This window comes from Leptodactylus fuscus, chromosome 1, assembly GCF_031893055.1.
Source record: "Leptodactylus fuscus isolate aLepFus1 chromosome 1, aLepFus1.hap2, whole genome shotgun sequence".
Lineage (NCBI taxonomy): Eukaryota > Metazoa > Chordata > Amphibia > Anura > Leptodactylidae > Leptodactylus > Leptodactylus fuscus.
Genome location: NC_134265.1, coordinates 331,571,650 through 331,586,391, shown reverse-complemented (window position 1 = coordinate 331,586,391; position 14,742 = coordinate 331,571,650). Strand labels below are relative to the sequence as shown.

The 14,742-nt window shown below is 45.7% G+C and overlaps 1 protein-coding gene across 2 annotated transcripts in view; it reads left to right on the top strand.

Annotated features, from left to right (window-relative positions):
* The first annotated feature begins 10,729 nt into the window (after positions 1–10,729).
* Positions 10,730–14,742, top strand: part of FAM193A (family with sequence similarity 193 member A) — a 59,087-nt gene continuing 55,074 nt past the window's right edge. For both annotated transcript variants that reach the window (XM_075261031.1, XM_075261024.1), the window contains exon 1: positions 10,730–11,129. In XM_075261031.1, coding sequence (XP_075117132.1) covers positions 10,905–11,129 — 225 coding nt within the window. In that variant the 5' untranslated portion in view covers positions 10,730–10,904. The remainder of the gene's footprint in view (positions 11,130–14,742) is intronic.

Genomic DNA, 14,742 nt, shown 5'->3' with positions numbered 1-14,742 from the left:
CACCTTTTCGGCGTTGACTGATAACAAGCATAGAGGTAGCTTGGAAGAATGAGCCGCCGAGACAGCCAGTACCATTTTGCAGACATTATCCCGAGCTTCGCGACCGTAAATAAAGCCAAATTGGTTATTATGTACCAAGGCCGGCATAAGGGGGGACAATCTATTCGCAAGCAATTTGGCAAAAATTTTGACGTCGATATTGATCAGGGAGATTGGGCGGTAACTGGGGTCCTTGCCGGGTTTAGGGAGTACTGTGATCAGGGCAGCGAGAGATTGCGAAGCAAACAACGCCGAGTCGCCGACACTATTAAAACCGTGTGACATTACAGGGGCCAGGGAGTCGCAAAAACATTTGTAAAAACGTGCGGTAAAGACGTCCGGACCAGGGGATTTGCCCGGAAGGGAGTCCTGAATGGCAAGGGAGACCTCCTCTGAAGAAAAGGGCTCCTCAAGTGCAGCCCTACCGGCGCTCGAGAGAGTAGGGAGGGGGGTGTCGGAGACATATTTCCGGATCTTATCACGGAGGGCCAACGGAGGTTACAAGTGGACCCCACTGATTATAATGGAGTCTACTGTTTAGAAACATGTCTAATCCTTTGTTCTGTTGGGAAGTGTCTGGTTGCGGTTAACACCTCTCTCCTTATAACACATGCACACCTGGACAAGTGTGTATATGCAAGGAAGAGTCAGGATGAATAGCTGTCAGATAGTAGAGTGTTCAGCCAACAGCTATTGAAACTGCCTGCTCGCCAAGGTAATAATGGTCTCCATCTTTATGGCGCACATATATTGACTCTATTAACCCTTTAGTGTTATGGGGCACATTTCCACCATAGCTATTCCTAAGCGTACTTCGGTAACTCGGTGATCTGGTTACTTTCCAGTCTGGCGCAGGAGTTGGACATGGTCCTCTTTCATCTTGCCCTTTGGATTCGCCCTATTCATTCGCTGCTCATGTAGCTGTGTTTTTAATTTTTTTATTGCACCTTATTCTCTATTTATAGACCAATTTCCTCTTCCTTGTTTACACACCTAAGTAGAACTGGCCAAGAAGCTGAGACCTACTCTGCTGTATTGCAGGCTGCTTGTGGTCCCGGGTCACACGGGACTTTTACAACTATTATATGTGACAATTGATATGACAGCAAGAACTGTTGCAGTGTGTATTGTATGGTGCTATTATTACATTCCAAAAAATAGTGGGAGTGTCATTTGTGTACTGTATGACACTATTAATTGGATATCAAGAAGAGTGGCAGTGTTATCTGTGTACTATATGGTCCCCAATGTGGGACTATTAAAGGATTATCTTATCTTATTATTAAGATAGCAAGAATAGCAGCAGTGCTATTTGTGTATTATGTGGTGCTATTATTAAGCACCAAGAATAGTGGCAGTGCTATTTGTGTTCTATATGATGCTATTATTATGATACCAAGAACTGTGGCAGTGTTAACTGTGTACTATATGGTGCTATTATTAACATGCCAAGAATAGCAGCAGTGCTATTTGTATACTGTATGGTGTTTTTATTAAGTACCAAGAATAGTGGCAGTGTTATCTACGTACTATATGGTGCTGTATTTTAAGATACCAAGAACAGTGGCAGTGTTATCTGTGTCCTATATAGTGTTATTATTATTATTATTATTATTATTATGATACCAAGAATAGCAGCAGTATTATCTGTGTACTATATGGTGCTGTTAGTAAGACCTCAATAATGGTGCTAGTGTTATCCCTGTACTATATGGTGCTATTATTAAGTCTTCAGGAATGGTGGCAGTGTTATCTGCGTACTATATGGTGATATTATTAAGACACCAAGAATAGCAGCAGTGTTATTTGTGTACTATATGGTGCTATTATTAAGATACCAAGAACTGTGGCAGTGTTAACTGTGTACTATATGGTGCTATTATTAAGATACCAAGAACTGTGGCAGTGTTATCTGTGTACTATATGGTGCTATTATTTAGATACCAAGAACTGTGGCAGTGTTATCTGTGTACTACATGGTTACATGGTGCTATTATTAAGATACCAAGAATAGCAGCAGTGTTATCTGAGTACTATATGGTGCTATTATTAAGATACCAAGAATGGCGGCAGTGTTATCTGTGTACTATATGGTGCTATTATTAAAACAGCAAACATAGCAACAATGTTATCTGTGTACTGTTTGGCACCATTAATGACTTGATGACTGTATAGCAATATCATTTGGGTACATATTTGGGTACATAACAGGTAGGTGTGTTTGGGGGGGGGGTTCATTGTGCATATTTTTTTATTTGTTGTAATGGCCATATTGCTATTTGTGTAGCCACAGTCCCTGCAGGCTGCGTATTGATCTAGCCCACCCTAAGGGCAGATGTGTCCTTGGTTATCTGACCATCCCCCAGATACTTGAAAACTGCGATCGCCAACATATGGTGTTCAAGCTGTTGCGAAACTACAACACCCAGCATGCTCCAATATCCCGCAGCTGTCAGAGCGAGTGATAGATTGGAGACCATTGCAGTATAGTGATATATGCCACCTTGGCCATAAACTGAAGTTTTCCATATATTTAACATTGCGGTAAAGAAATTTTAATCCAAACGAACACAAATCCTGGGATTACCACCAATATTAGGGAGCAGCTTATATATTGTAACCTGTTACTTGTATTTATTGCTTCCAAACAAGTAGCTGAAGACGGTGGAGCAGATGGCGGGAACCTCCACGCGTCTCATATTTATCTATCACTTCCTATTGAGTGTTAATACTGCCGGGGAGTTGTAGGATCAATAGCTCTGAATCTACCCAGCTAGTCTACGACACACAGCTTGTGGAGGATCCATGTTCATGTAGCTCAGTCATATGGCGGTTGTATTCCATGGAGTTACACTATATGTAACTGATGGAGAGAAGAGCCTCAAGGATACGCCTATATTCACAAGAAAATCAGGAATTAGACATTACAGGGGTTTCTACCTTCTTCTGGATTCCATTTTTCTATCTTTCTGGGTGAATTGGACATAAGTCTTTTCCACATATTACATAGTGATTTGCAGTAATAATAATTCCCTGTGATGTTCTGCAGAGCCTATACTTTAGTAACAGGGGGGCCAGTGCGAGATAATGGTTCCCAATGGAGTAATTTGCCCAAATCTGCTCATTATGGGATTTAGAGGCAGTGACATGCAGATCTCGCTGGCTCTGGCAAAGTTAATGGGATAATGACTCCACCTGTAGCTTAACGGTAATAATACGCCCTGAGGACCCGCACGGACCTCCGCTGGGATTTACTGCAGATGTTCAGCATCACTACTGCAGCACATGGAAGCCAACTTCATGGCTACTCTTCATGCTGAACAGGAAATGAATACGCATCTCTCTGGATATTAGAAAAAACTACCCAGATTTTCTAGAGTCCAGAATGGCAAATGTGCCTGGCTATGTAGAGATATAGGGGCTGTATAAGGACCCTAGGCCAGGTTGGCTAACTATACATATGTCCAACCAAACCCATCCATTATAAGGCTACATACACACAATTGTGATGCAAATTGACCAGAAATATGCCATTTTTCATCCATGTGGCATCACAGACCCTCATAGGTGAACATTATCTAAGATTATCTATCTATCTATCTATCTATCTATCTATCTATCTATCTATCTATCTATCTATCTATATCCATGTGCTGTGTCCCTTGACCCCAGGCCACAAAACAGACAGCTATTGGACTTGTCTTGATTTTTGCCCCAGGCTCACTGCCGCACACTCGGGCCGGGAAAAACATGACTAGCACATAGATATTGCACACAGTCATGTGTATGAGAACCCAGTCTATGAGCCAAAATATGTGTATGTCCTATCTTTGGACAGGATGACAAAAAAACGGACATATGACTAGGTTCATAGGACTGCATTGATTTTACACAGCCGTGTGATAGCTATTAAAAATTGGTAGTCACATGGACGTTTTTCTTGGTTGAGTGACTAAGACCTAAAGCCCTGTTCACATATGAGTCAAGAATCCAGTTTATAATAGAAACTATAAGGGTAAGTTCAGACGGAGTTTTTTTGGTCCGGAACCTAAGGTGGAGGCTGCCTTAGGCCGGGTTCACACGATGTATTTTGGCACGTAATGTGGCACATAGACGCCGCGGGAGCTTTTGCGGGCCGTATATGCTCCCATTGTTTTCAATGGGAGCCGGTACCGTATACGCGGCGCTATTTTGCGGCCGCCGCAAAATCACGCCCGCAAAATAGTGCCGCGTATACGGTACCGGCTCCCATTGAAAACAATGGGAGCGTATACGGCCCGCAAAAGCTCCCGCGGCGTCTACGTGCCACATTACGTGCCAAAATACATCGTGTGAACCCAGCCTTAGGTTCTGGACCAAAAGCCGGGTAGCCCCGACTGAAAGCTGGTGCACTGCTCCAGATTAGGCCCAATAAATGGGCCTAGTCCAGAGGAGGGAGTGTCTTCAGGCCGAATCGCGAGGCAACTCGACCTGAAGAATGAACACCTCGCTTCTTTTTCCAGGGGCCAGAAGAAACGGCTCCCAGAAAAAAACACCTGAGCGGCTCTCATTGATTTCAATGAGAGCCATCTATTTGGTCAGGATTTTGAGGCGGATACGGCCTCAAAATCCTGACCAAAAATCTCTGTGTGAACTTACCCTAAGGGCTCATTCACATGTTGGAAAGTGAAGAGGAGTTTGAGGTGTTCTTCTGCATCAGATCCCTCTCCACTTTCCGACGCTGTGCATCTCGCCGATGTGCAGCTAACCTCAGAAACAGTGGCTGCAGAATCCCATAGTGTGAACTTGCACTTACAGGCTTTTGGATCTGGCAGTTGACAACAATGCCCCACCGAGCTGTTGATTTACAATGGTGTATACAATGGGGTTTTCTATTTGTAGCCGTTGTTTTAACGATAAGGAAAGTGCTGCACACTGTTCAATTTTTGCACTCAAATGTGATGGGGCTGCTACAGAGTACTACTTTCTATAGGGGCTGATAGGACCTGTAATAAGCAGCAGCATCACACCAGGCTCCTTTTCCTACTCTTTGGGACAGATCTATCTTGATAAAGTTCCTGACAGGAGCAAGACATGTTCAATTTATGAAGATGCTCCATCTTATTTATAAATAAGTCTCCAGAATGGATTTCTATGTCAACCGGGAACTGGCAGAGATTTCCCACATAACTCGTGCCAGAACACTGATGTGAGCTATAACAAATATGTTGGGCCAAGGCATCCCTGCCCCGCTCCCCGTCCCCCTCGCAACCTGTGCGGAAAGTGGCGAGCGAGGCGCAGATCACGGAATGTGTCGCATTCACTGGTTTCTCATCTATAGGGATGCAGACCTGGATAGACGCGAAGCATCGTCCATCAATCCATTGCAGCTACAGCACCAATCAATATATAGTGCTTGTATTGATAATCTTTGTGTCCTTGGGGAGACAACAATCATTTCCAATAATAATCTGTGACATTGGATGGGACATTTATCACTCTTTAATTTGCTTTCCCATCTCTGGCCATTATTGCTGCAGTTACGGTGGTGTAAGGATGACCGCTCCGATAATGGGCACATATTGGAACACTGGTCTGATGATCGATGCTACAGTAAATGTTTATCTCTGCGGATGGATCTTCACTGATCCAAGGATTTGTTATCCCAGAATTTTATTTGTTATACACGATGTGATCAAAAGTATCCAGACACCCCCAAAAATATACGTTTTTCATATTAGGTGCATTGTGCTGCCACTTACTGCCAGGTACTCCATATCAGCGACCTCAGTAGACATTAGACATCGTGAGAGAGCAGAATGGGGCGCTCCGCGGAACTCACGGACTTCGAACGTGGTCAGGTGATTGGGTGCCACACATCACACAGGTCAATGCCAAACGACGCCTTGCTTGGTGTAAGGAGCGTAAACATTGGACAATTGAATAGCGGAAAAACGTTGTGTGGAGTGACGAATCACGGTACACAATGTGGCAATCCAATGGCAGGGTGTGGGTATGGTGAATGCCCGGCGAACGTCATCTGCCAGCGTGTGTAGTGCCAACAGTAAAATTCGGAGGCGATGGTGCTATGGTGTGGTCGTGTTTTTCATGGAGGGGGCTTGCACCCCTTGTTGTTTTGCGTGGCGCTATCACAGTACACGCCTACATTGATGTTTTAAACACCTTCTTGCTTCCCACTGTTGAAGAACAATTCGGGGATGGCGTTTGCATCTTTCAACACGATGGAGCACCTGTTCATACTGCACGGCCTGTGGCGGAGTGGTTACACCACAATAACATCTCTGTAACGGACTGGCCTGCACAGAGTCCTGACTTGAATCCTATAGAACACCTTTGGGATGTTTTGGAACGCCGACTTCGTGCCAGGCCTCACCGACCTACATTGATACCTCTCCTCAATGCAGCACTCCGTGAAGAATAGACTGCCATTCCCCAAGAAACCTTCCAGCACCTGATTGAACGTATGCCTGTGAGACTGGAAGCCGTCATCAAGGCTAAGGGTGGGCCAACACCATATTGAATTCCAACATTACCGATGGAGGGTGGCACGAACTTGTCATTTTCAGCCGGGTGTCCGGATACTTTTGATCACAGTGTATGTAGGAACAAACAACCCATTTTGCTGGTATTGGCCATCCACTAATGTGTATGGGGCCTCCCCAATGCTGGAGGATACTTTTAGTGCATCCTTAGACTATCTAGTCTAAGGGCCCTTCACACGAACGAGTCACATCCGTGGAAATCGGTCCTTGGGTGGGTTGCAGTACGTAGACTTAACTCGGCCGTGTGCCTAGGAGTCACTACATCATAGTCCATTATAGTGTAGCGGACTCCCGAACAGCCCAATGGCTACAGTAATGAACTGTCATAACGCTATCAGTACTATAGCAAGCGGGAAATTCAGTATATTATAACCGACTATGATGCAGTGACTCCTGTGTATAGGGGCAAGTTAAAGGGGTATTCCCATCTTGATATTTATGGCTACATCCACTGGATATGCCATAAATTCCAGATACCTGCAGGTCCCAGTGTGGGATCTCAGGAACGAGGGTCAGCTGAATGGAGAAACCTGCACAAACACCGCCATGTCGCTCTTCACTGAAGCTGTAACACGAGAGAGGGATCCTCCGTTCTTGAGACAGATATGGGTCCCAGAGGTGAATATAGCCATAAATGTGAATGGGTGAACTTAGAGGGCACAGGAGAGTGACCCAAAAACAGAACTGAAAAGAACCTAGACTACACTTGTGTCCTACCTTCAGAGAGGGAGCTCATAGCAGGAGGGTGTTGTTAGAGTCTTCTGGGGAGCAGGTAGGCCCTGAGCTAGTTGCTGCAGACAGGTGGTCTATCCCAAGAGGACGGGAATCCCGAAAGGACTTTCTTGAATGTGAGCTGAAGTGCTGAAGAGGGAGCTCAGTACATTTATCTTGCCCATAGAAATTAGGGTCTAACAAATGAGGTATTACCCAACATGGGGCTAGGTTGTTTTCATTCCTACAATCAATTGCAAGCTGAATAAAATCAATTTCTTTTGGATCGCTGCTCACTTCTATGCTGTCTGTTTGGCACCCAGCACTACAATCACCTTAAAATCCAGGAAGCATCTACCTTTGATGTGAATCCCGTCCTGTGTTTAGGTCAAAATATTGCATCATAGAACCAATACAAAAACTGCATATGTGAGGTCGGCGGGTGAACACGGTGAAAGGCTACAGATAGGCCGCCAATATTAGAAACCCCATAACCCCTTTAACCACTTCAGTACCAGGCTATTCCCTGGTTCAGGACTGGAGACATATCGGTTTTTTTTCTGTACATGAGGTTTTGGAGAGCTATAACAATTTTTTTTATTTTGGGTTATTAAAATAATATCTGTGTCTTTTTGTTTTTTTTTAATGGCACATTCAGCTTTATTTTTCTGCTGTTTTTTTTTAGTTTTCATGTTTTTCTTTTATTTTAATATTCAAGAAAATGTAAATAAAAAAGTAAAAGTGGAAAAGTGGACACGAAACCACTTTCTTATTGATCGGGGGTTTAGTGTCCCAAATCAGCCTGTTGTAACAATCCGTGGCTGCATGGAAATTAAAAAAAGCTTTACACTCACCTATCCGCTGTATCCCCTGCACCAGTGCAGGTCTTCAATTTACATCTCCGGCTTCACTGAGACTCATCGGATTCATCTCTAGGTAAGTATAAAGTGTTTTTATTTTCAATGTGGCCGTGGATTGCTTTATAAGTGGGTGATTTGGGACAGGTCTATAAGGACCTGTGAGAGTTTTAGTGTCCAAAATCGCCCTGACAGGTTTCCATTAAATGTGATTGGGCTGTCTGGAACTAGTTAATAATTCTGGTGCCCCATAGCTGATCCCCTGCACCAGCTTGAAAGCATGGAGGTGCAATGTAGTGACCTCACTCCATAATGTGTCGGGGAGAGCAGCAGAGAAGTGAGTGGACTACAAGGGAACAGGGGAGATGGAGGAACATTAACCTGTGAGGGCCATGATGAAGGGGGGCATTATAATGTGTGAGGGCCACCATGAGGGGGGCATTATACTTTGTGAGGGCCACGATGAGGAGGTCATTATACTGTGTGAGGACCCCAATGAGGAGGGGGGGCATTAAACTGTGTGAGGGCCACAATGAGGGGGACATTATACTGTGTGAGTGTCTCGATGAGCGGGTTATTATACTGTGTGAGTGCCTCAATGAGGGAGGCATTATACTGTGTGAGGGCCACGATGAGGGGGACATTATACTGTGTGAGGGCCACGATGAGGGGGGCATTATACTGTGTGAGGGCCACGATGAGGGGGGCATTATACTGTGTGAGGGCCACGATGAGGGGGGCATTATACTGTGTGAGGGCCACGATGAGGGGGGCATTATACTGTGTGAGGGCCACGATGAGGGGGGCATTATACTGTGTGAGGGCCACGATGAGGGGCCATTATACTGTGCGAGGACCACTATGAGGGGGGGGGGGCATTATACTGTATGAGGGTCATGATGAGGGGGGCATTATACTGTGTGAGGGCCACAATGAGGGGGGCATTATACTGTGTGAGGGCCACGATGAGGGGGGCATTATACTGTGTGAGGGCCACCATGAGGGGGGGCATTATACTGTGTGAGGGCCACGATGAGGGGGGCATTATACTGTGTGAGGGCCACGATGAGAGGAGCATTATACTGTGTGAGGACCACAATGGGGGGGCATTACACTGTGTGAGGACCACGATGAGAGGGGCATTATACTGTGTGAGGGCCACGATGAGAGGGGCATTATACTGTGTGAGGGCCACGATGAGAGGGCATTACACTGTGTGAGGACCACGATGAGAGGGGCATTATACTGTGTGAGGGCCACGATGAGAGGGGCATTATACTGTGTGAGGGCCACGATGAGAGGGGCATTACACTGTGTGAGGACCACGATGAGAGGGGCATTATACTGTGTGAGGGCCACGATGAGAGGGGCATTATACTGTGTGAGGGCCACGATGAGAGGGGCATTACACTGTGTGAGGACCATGATGAGAGGGGCATAATACTGTGTGAGGGCCACGATGAGGGGGGGCATTACACTGTGTGAGGACCACGATGAGGGGCCATTGTACTGTGTGAGGGTCACGATGAGGTGGTAATTATAGTGTAAGGGCCACGATGATGAGTATCATACTGTAGAGGCTACAACTAGGGGTACGGGAAGAGATATTGGCAGATTTGGAGGCATAGCATATGATACCCGAATTTTTTATTTTTAAAAAAGTGTAAAATCTCCAAAAGAAAAAAAAAAATCTTTTTTCCTAAACATCTACATTTACTATCGTTAATAAGCTAACTTAGTGTAAAGTTAGTCCAGGCCATCACAAGACGCACGACATGTTGCATGAATACGCTCAGACAGGGTTCACATCTGCATTGGAAGTCTCCGTCGCAGTGACCGCCGAAAAACACCAGTTAAAAAACTGCTGCAAATCTGACGTTTTCACTCAGCGGTTTCAGTTTAAAAGCACGGACCCTTGAGGGATCCCATTATAGCCAATGGGGTCCACGTGGGGACCATTGGTGTCGGCTGGTCTGGTCCTCTGCTGGATCAGAACAATGGGCACAGCGGCGCAGATGTGAATGTAGCGTGTTCACTACAACAAACCCTAATTTTGCAACTAAAAACTAGTACATGACAATAATGAATTTGGCGCAAATTATGACGCCATCTGACCACGCCCACATTTGAGCTTGCACCCATTCATCCTTTGTGGCGCAAATCATTGTTAAATATTGCCTGCGCCAGGATTTTGGCACAAAGTAGGGCAAAAAATAGGCTCAATAACTTTAGTCAATGAGGACTTGGGTGTTAAACTGTCTAGTCTGTGAGAAAATAAGGAGAAATTCAGATTCATGTGTCATTTTTTCCTACTGACACATCCCTATAGCTTTGGAACTACAACTCCCGGCATGCCTGAGCCACTTCTCCTCACCCTCTATCGCAGTCACCTCTAACTGTATTTCAAGCGCAATGCATTTCGGGATTGGTAGTTCACTCAGGCGTATACTGCGGCGTTTCTACCTATACAAGAGTCTACGCTACGCATTCCCTGGAGGTGGCAGCAGTGAGCTCTCAGCCCAGCAGCACGTTAACGTAGGATTACGTGATGACGTCTGTGCGTAAGACGGGAATAGCTTTCCTCCTTGTAGTCCGCCATATTGGAGTCTAGCTTGGCTCCGCTGTGGTCGGTTGTTCGCTTTCTCCGCCGCCCCGAGTGCTATAATTGCGGATAAATCCGCGCCCCGGCCCCCTTCTCTCCCGTATAGTTCCGGTGTGCGGCTCTCGGTAGAGCAGACGGTGAAATAACGCAGATATGAGCCCGGCCGACGCCAAGAGAGGGGCGAAGCGGAGGAAGAACAAGCGGGGCGGAGGCAGCAGCGGCAGCAGTAGCGGCAGTAACAGCAGTGCAGCCGGGGACGTGAAGGCGGCGGCACTGCGGGGACAGCACAGTGCGGCAGTCGGAGGGAGCAGCGGAGGATTGGGCAGCGCAGCAGGAGCAGGCCTCATCCCCAGCTCGTCCACCCCGCCCGGGACAGAGGTGAGCTGCCAGCCCGCAGTGCCGGGGCCCTGCATCCCCTGCCGGTGTGGATGGCCCAGGGGCTCCATGCCGTGCAGCCAGGCTTGTGTGTGCCAGTGTTTACCCTGCTGTCATAGCTCCAGGCTGCTGCCCATGTGCCCTTCAGTGCCAGGGGGTGCCCATGGTGTGTGCCCTCACTGCCCATGCACTGCCATGCATTACTACTGCCTGTGGGATGTGTATTGTGCTGCTGCAGTTGTCCTGGTAACCGCTGCTGTTGATGGAGTGAGACTGGGCAGGCGGCATCCATTGTAGGGTTATAGGATGGAGCTGAGGTCACTTTCTCTGTCCAACCTCATCTATTGTATATAACTATATACTGGTAGTGGTCCATGGTTGTCGTACTACAAGTCACAGCCGAGGTGGGCCTCTGTGACGTCACGCTATACAATGTTTACACCTTACAATCCATATGTATCGGGTTAGGAAAAAGGGTCAGAAGCAGCGCCACTCTTATCTGGTGGCTGTATCTGGTATTGCATCTCAGCCTTAAGGTTCCTTATATAGATAGATGCTTCTTTGATTGGCCGCCACCTCTCCTGACTCCCCTATACACGTTATATAGGTGTCAGGTAGATGCTCCTTTGATCTATACCTAGTTCTCCTGTCTCCCCTATGCACATGTATGCTCGGTTCGGCTGGACATGCTTGGAGACGGGAGGCGCTACTGCCAGAAATCTGGTTATCTCCCCCAACCACAATAAAGGAGGAAACCTTTTTATTTTTATTGATATCACATATTGGGAGTCTCCAGTAAGATGGTGGCTTGTACTGAAATTGAGAGGTTCAGCTTCCTTTTGTTATGAGGAAAGGGAGACATGAACATAGTCACGTTTGTAGACAAGTTAAGCATTCTTACAGTTATACTCTATTTTTTTTTCTCCTCTATTCCTTTTTATGGTGACATCTATTGTCTTGATTGGTTTCCAATGGATATGACCAAAATGCTGGAATGTTCTATGGTCTGGGACTTGTCAGAATCACAGCCATGATGTCCTTATTGTGTCCGGGTTATCTTCTCGTACATGTAGTGACCTCCTGAACCAGCCATGATGTCCTTATTGTGTCCGGGTTATCTTCTCATACATGTAGTGTCCTCCTGATAACCAGCCATGATGTCCTTATTGTGTCCGGATTATCTTCTCATACATGTAGTGTTCTCCTGATAACCAGCCATGATGTCCTTATTGTGTCCGGATTATCTTCTCATACATGTAGTGTCCTCCTGATAACCAGCCATGATGTCCTTATTGTGTCCGGGTTATCTTCTCATACATGTAGTGTCCTCCTGATAACCAGCCATGATGTTCTTATTGTGTCCGGTTATCTTCTCATACATGTAGTGTCCTCCTGATAACCAGCCATGACGTCCTTATTGTGTCCGGGTTATCTTCTCATACATGTAGTGTCCTCCTGATAATCAGCCATGATGTCCTTATTGTGTCCGGATTATCTTCTCATACATGTAGTGTCCTCCTGATAACCAGCCATGATGTCCTTATTGTGTCCGGGTTATCTTCTCATACATGTAGTGTCCTCCTGATAACCAGCCATGATGTCCTTATTGTGTCCGGGTTATCTTCTCATACATGTAGTGTCCTCCTGATAACCAGCCATGATGTTCTTATTGTGTCCGGTTATCTTCTCATACATGTAGTGTCCTCCTGATAACCAGCCATGATGTCCTTATTGTGTCCGGAGTATCTTCTCATACATGTAGTGTCCTCCTGATAACCAGCCATGATGTCCTTATTGTGTCCGGATTATCTTCTCATACATGTAGTGTTCTCCTGATAACCAGCCATGATGTCCTTATTGTGTCCGGGTTATCTTCTCATACATGTAGTGTCCTCCTGATAACCAGCCATAATGTCCTTATTGTGTCCGGAGTATCTTCTCATACATGTAGTGTCCTCCTGATAATCAGCCATGATGTCCTTATTGTGTCCGGGTTATCTTCTCATACATATAGTGTCCTCCTGATAACCAGCCATGATATCCTTATTGTGTCCGGGTTATCTTCTCATACATGTAGTGTCCGCCTGATAACCAGCCATGATGTCCTTATTGTGTCCGGGTTATCTTCTCATACATGTAGTGTCCTCCTGATAATCAGCCATGATGTCCTTATTGTGTCCGGATTATCTTCTCATACATGTAGTGTCCTCCTGATAACCAGCCATGATGTTCTTATTGTGTCCGGTTATCTTCTCATACATGTAGTGTCCTCCTGATAACCTGTCCACAATAAGGACATCATGGCTCGGATTCTGACAAGTCCCAGACCATAGAACGTTCCTGCATTCATTGTCATATCCATTCACAACAGACTGTCACCACTAAGATGGTTAGAGGAAATCTGTAATGCTGGGATCACACCAGCACTCGAATTCTGTTTCGGGTTTCTGTCCCTGAACATGTTTAAAAAAAATATGCATTTTTTTTTGGGGGGTGTAAACCCAATGGGCCCCATTATAGTCTATGGAGTCTGTGGGTAACGTTTTTTTAAGCGGGTGAGCTTTCTGCTTTTTGGGTCCCCAAGCGGACCCGAAGAACAGAAACCTAGCGTTGGACTCTGAAAAATTTAGATTTATTTATATTTGCAAAAATTTTTAACTCTTGTCTACAAATATAAATAGTTATGTTCATAGGAAAATCCCTTTAAGGGGTCCAGTCTGTGTCTCTCCTGAACTTCCAAAACACATGCACACTGGAAGAAAGGGTGTAAAGCTACTGCCAGGCATCCCTCCTGGTGGCTTTTTATCCCAGTAGAACAATGATGATGAATGTGTTATCCTTCCCCCGATACCATCTGTTGGGAGACCCCCATACACATAAGATAGTTGGCGGTTCTCACTGACATTACCGGTCCCGACTGACTATTCTCTTTAGTGTATGTGCATGTTACAATATCTGATGCAGTCAATAATCTGTGGCGCTGTTTGTAGGAAAGACCCCGTCTCGTGCGATTCTTGTTACCCCGGAAGTCAGTAGAGCGGCGTCTCGGTGGTGGTTGTGACGGGTTTTCCATGCATGTTTATTGCGACACCCTGCGGTATCACACTGGTATGTAACGCTAGGCCAGGACATTGCCTGATCCACGCTCCACAGATCGGCAAATGACTGAGCTAGTCCTCTGTTATCCGGTCACCTATAGTAAAGTAAGATGGTGCTGTTCATATAGTACTGACTGTAGCGCCATGTCCCCTGCTTTGTGATTTACTGTTTCTTTGCTTCCACTTATAAAATCTCTGCATGCTGTCAGTGACTAGACATATACACGGTTTACATCCAGGCCTGAAATTGCCTCTTCATCTAGTCTTACTGAGGATTTGGTACAATGTGTTAGTGCAGATAAGTTTGGAGTACAGTACAGACTTGTGGAGCTGGTCAGTATAGCACAGCATTATCTAGCCTGGATATCGCAGCAAATCTATCACAAAATTTGCACATTTTGATGCTTTTTTTTTATTTTTTATTGCAAACAGTGAAATCGCACAATAAATCCACAGAACAGAACCAACACGTCCTTCATTTGGCACTGATTTATTTTTTTTCATCTATGTGTGAATTG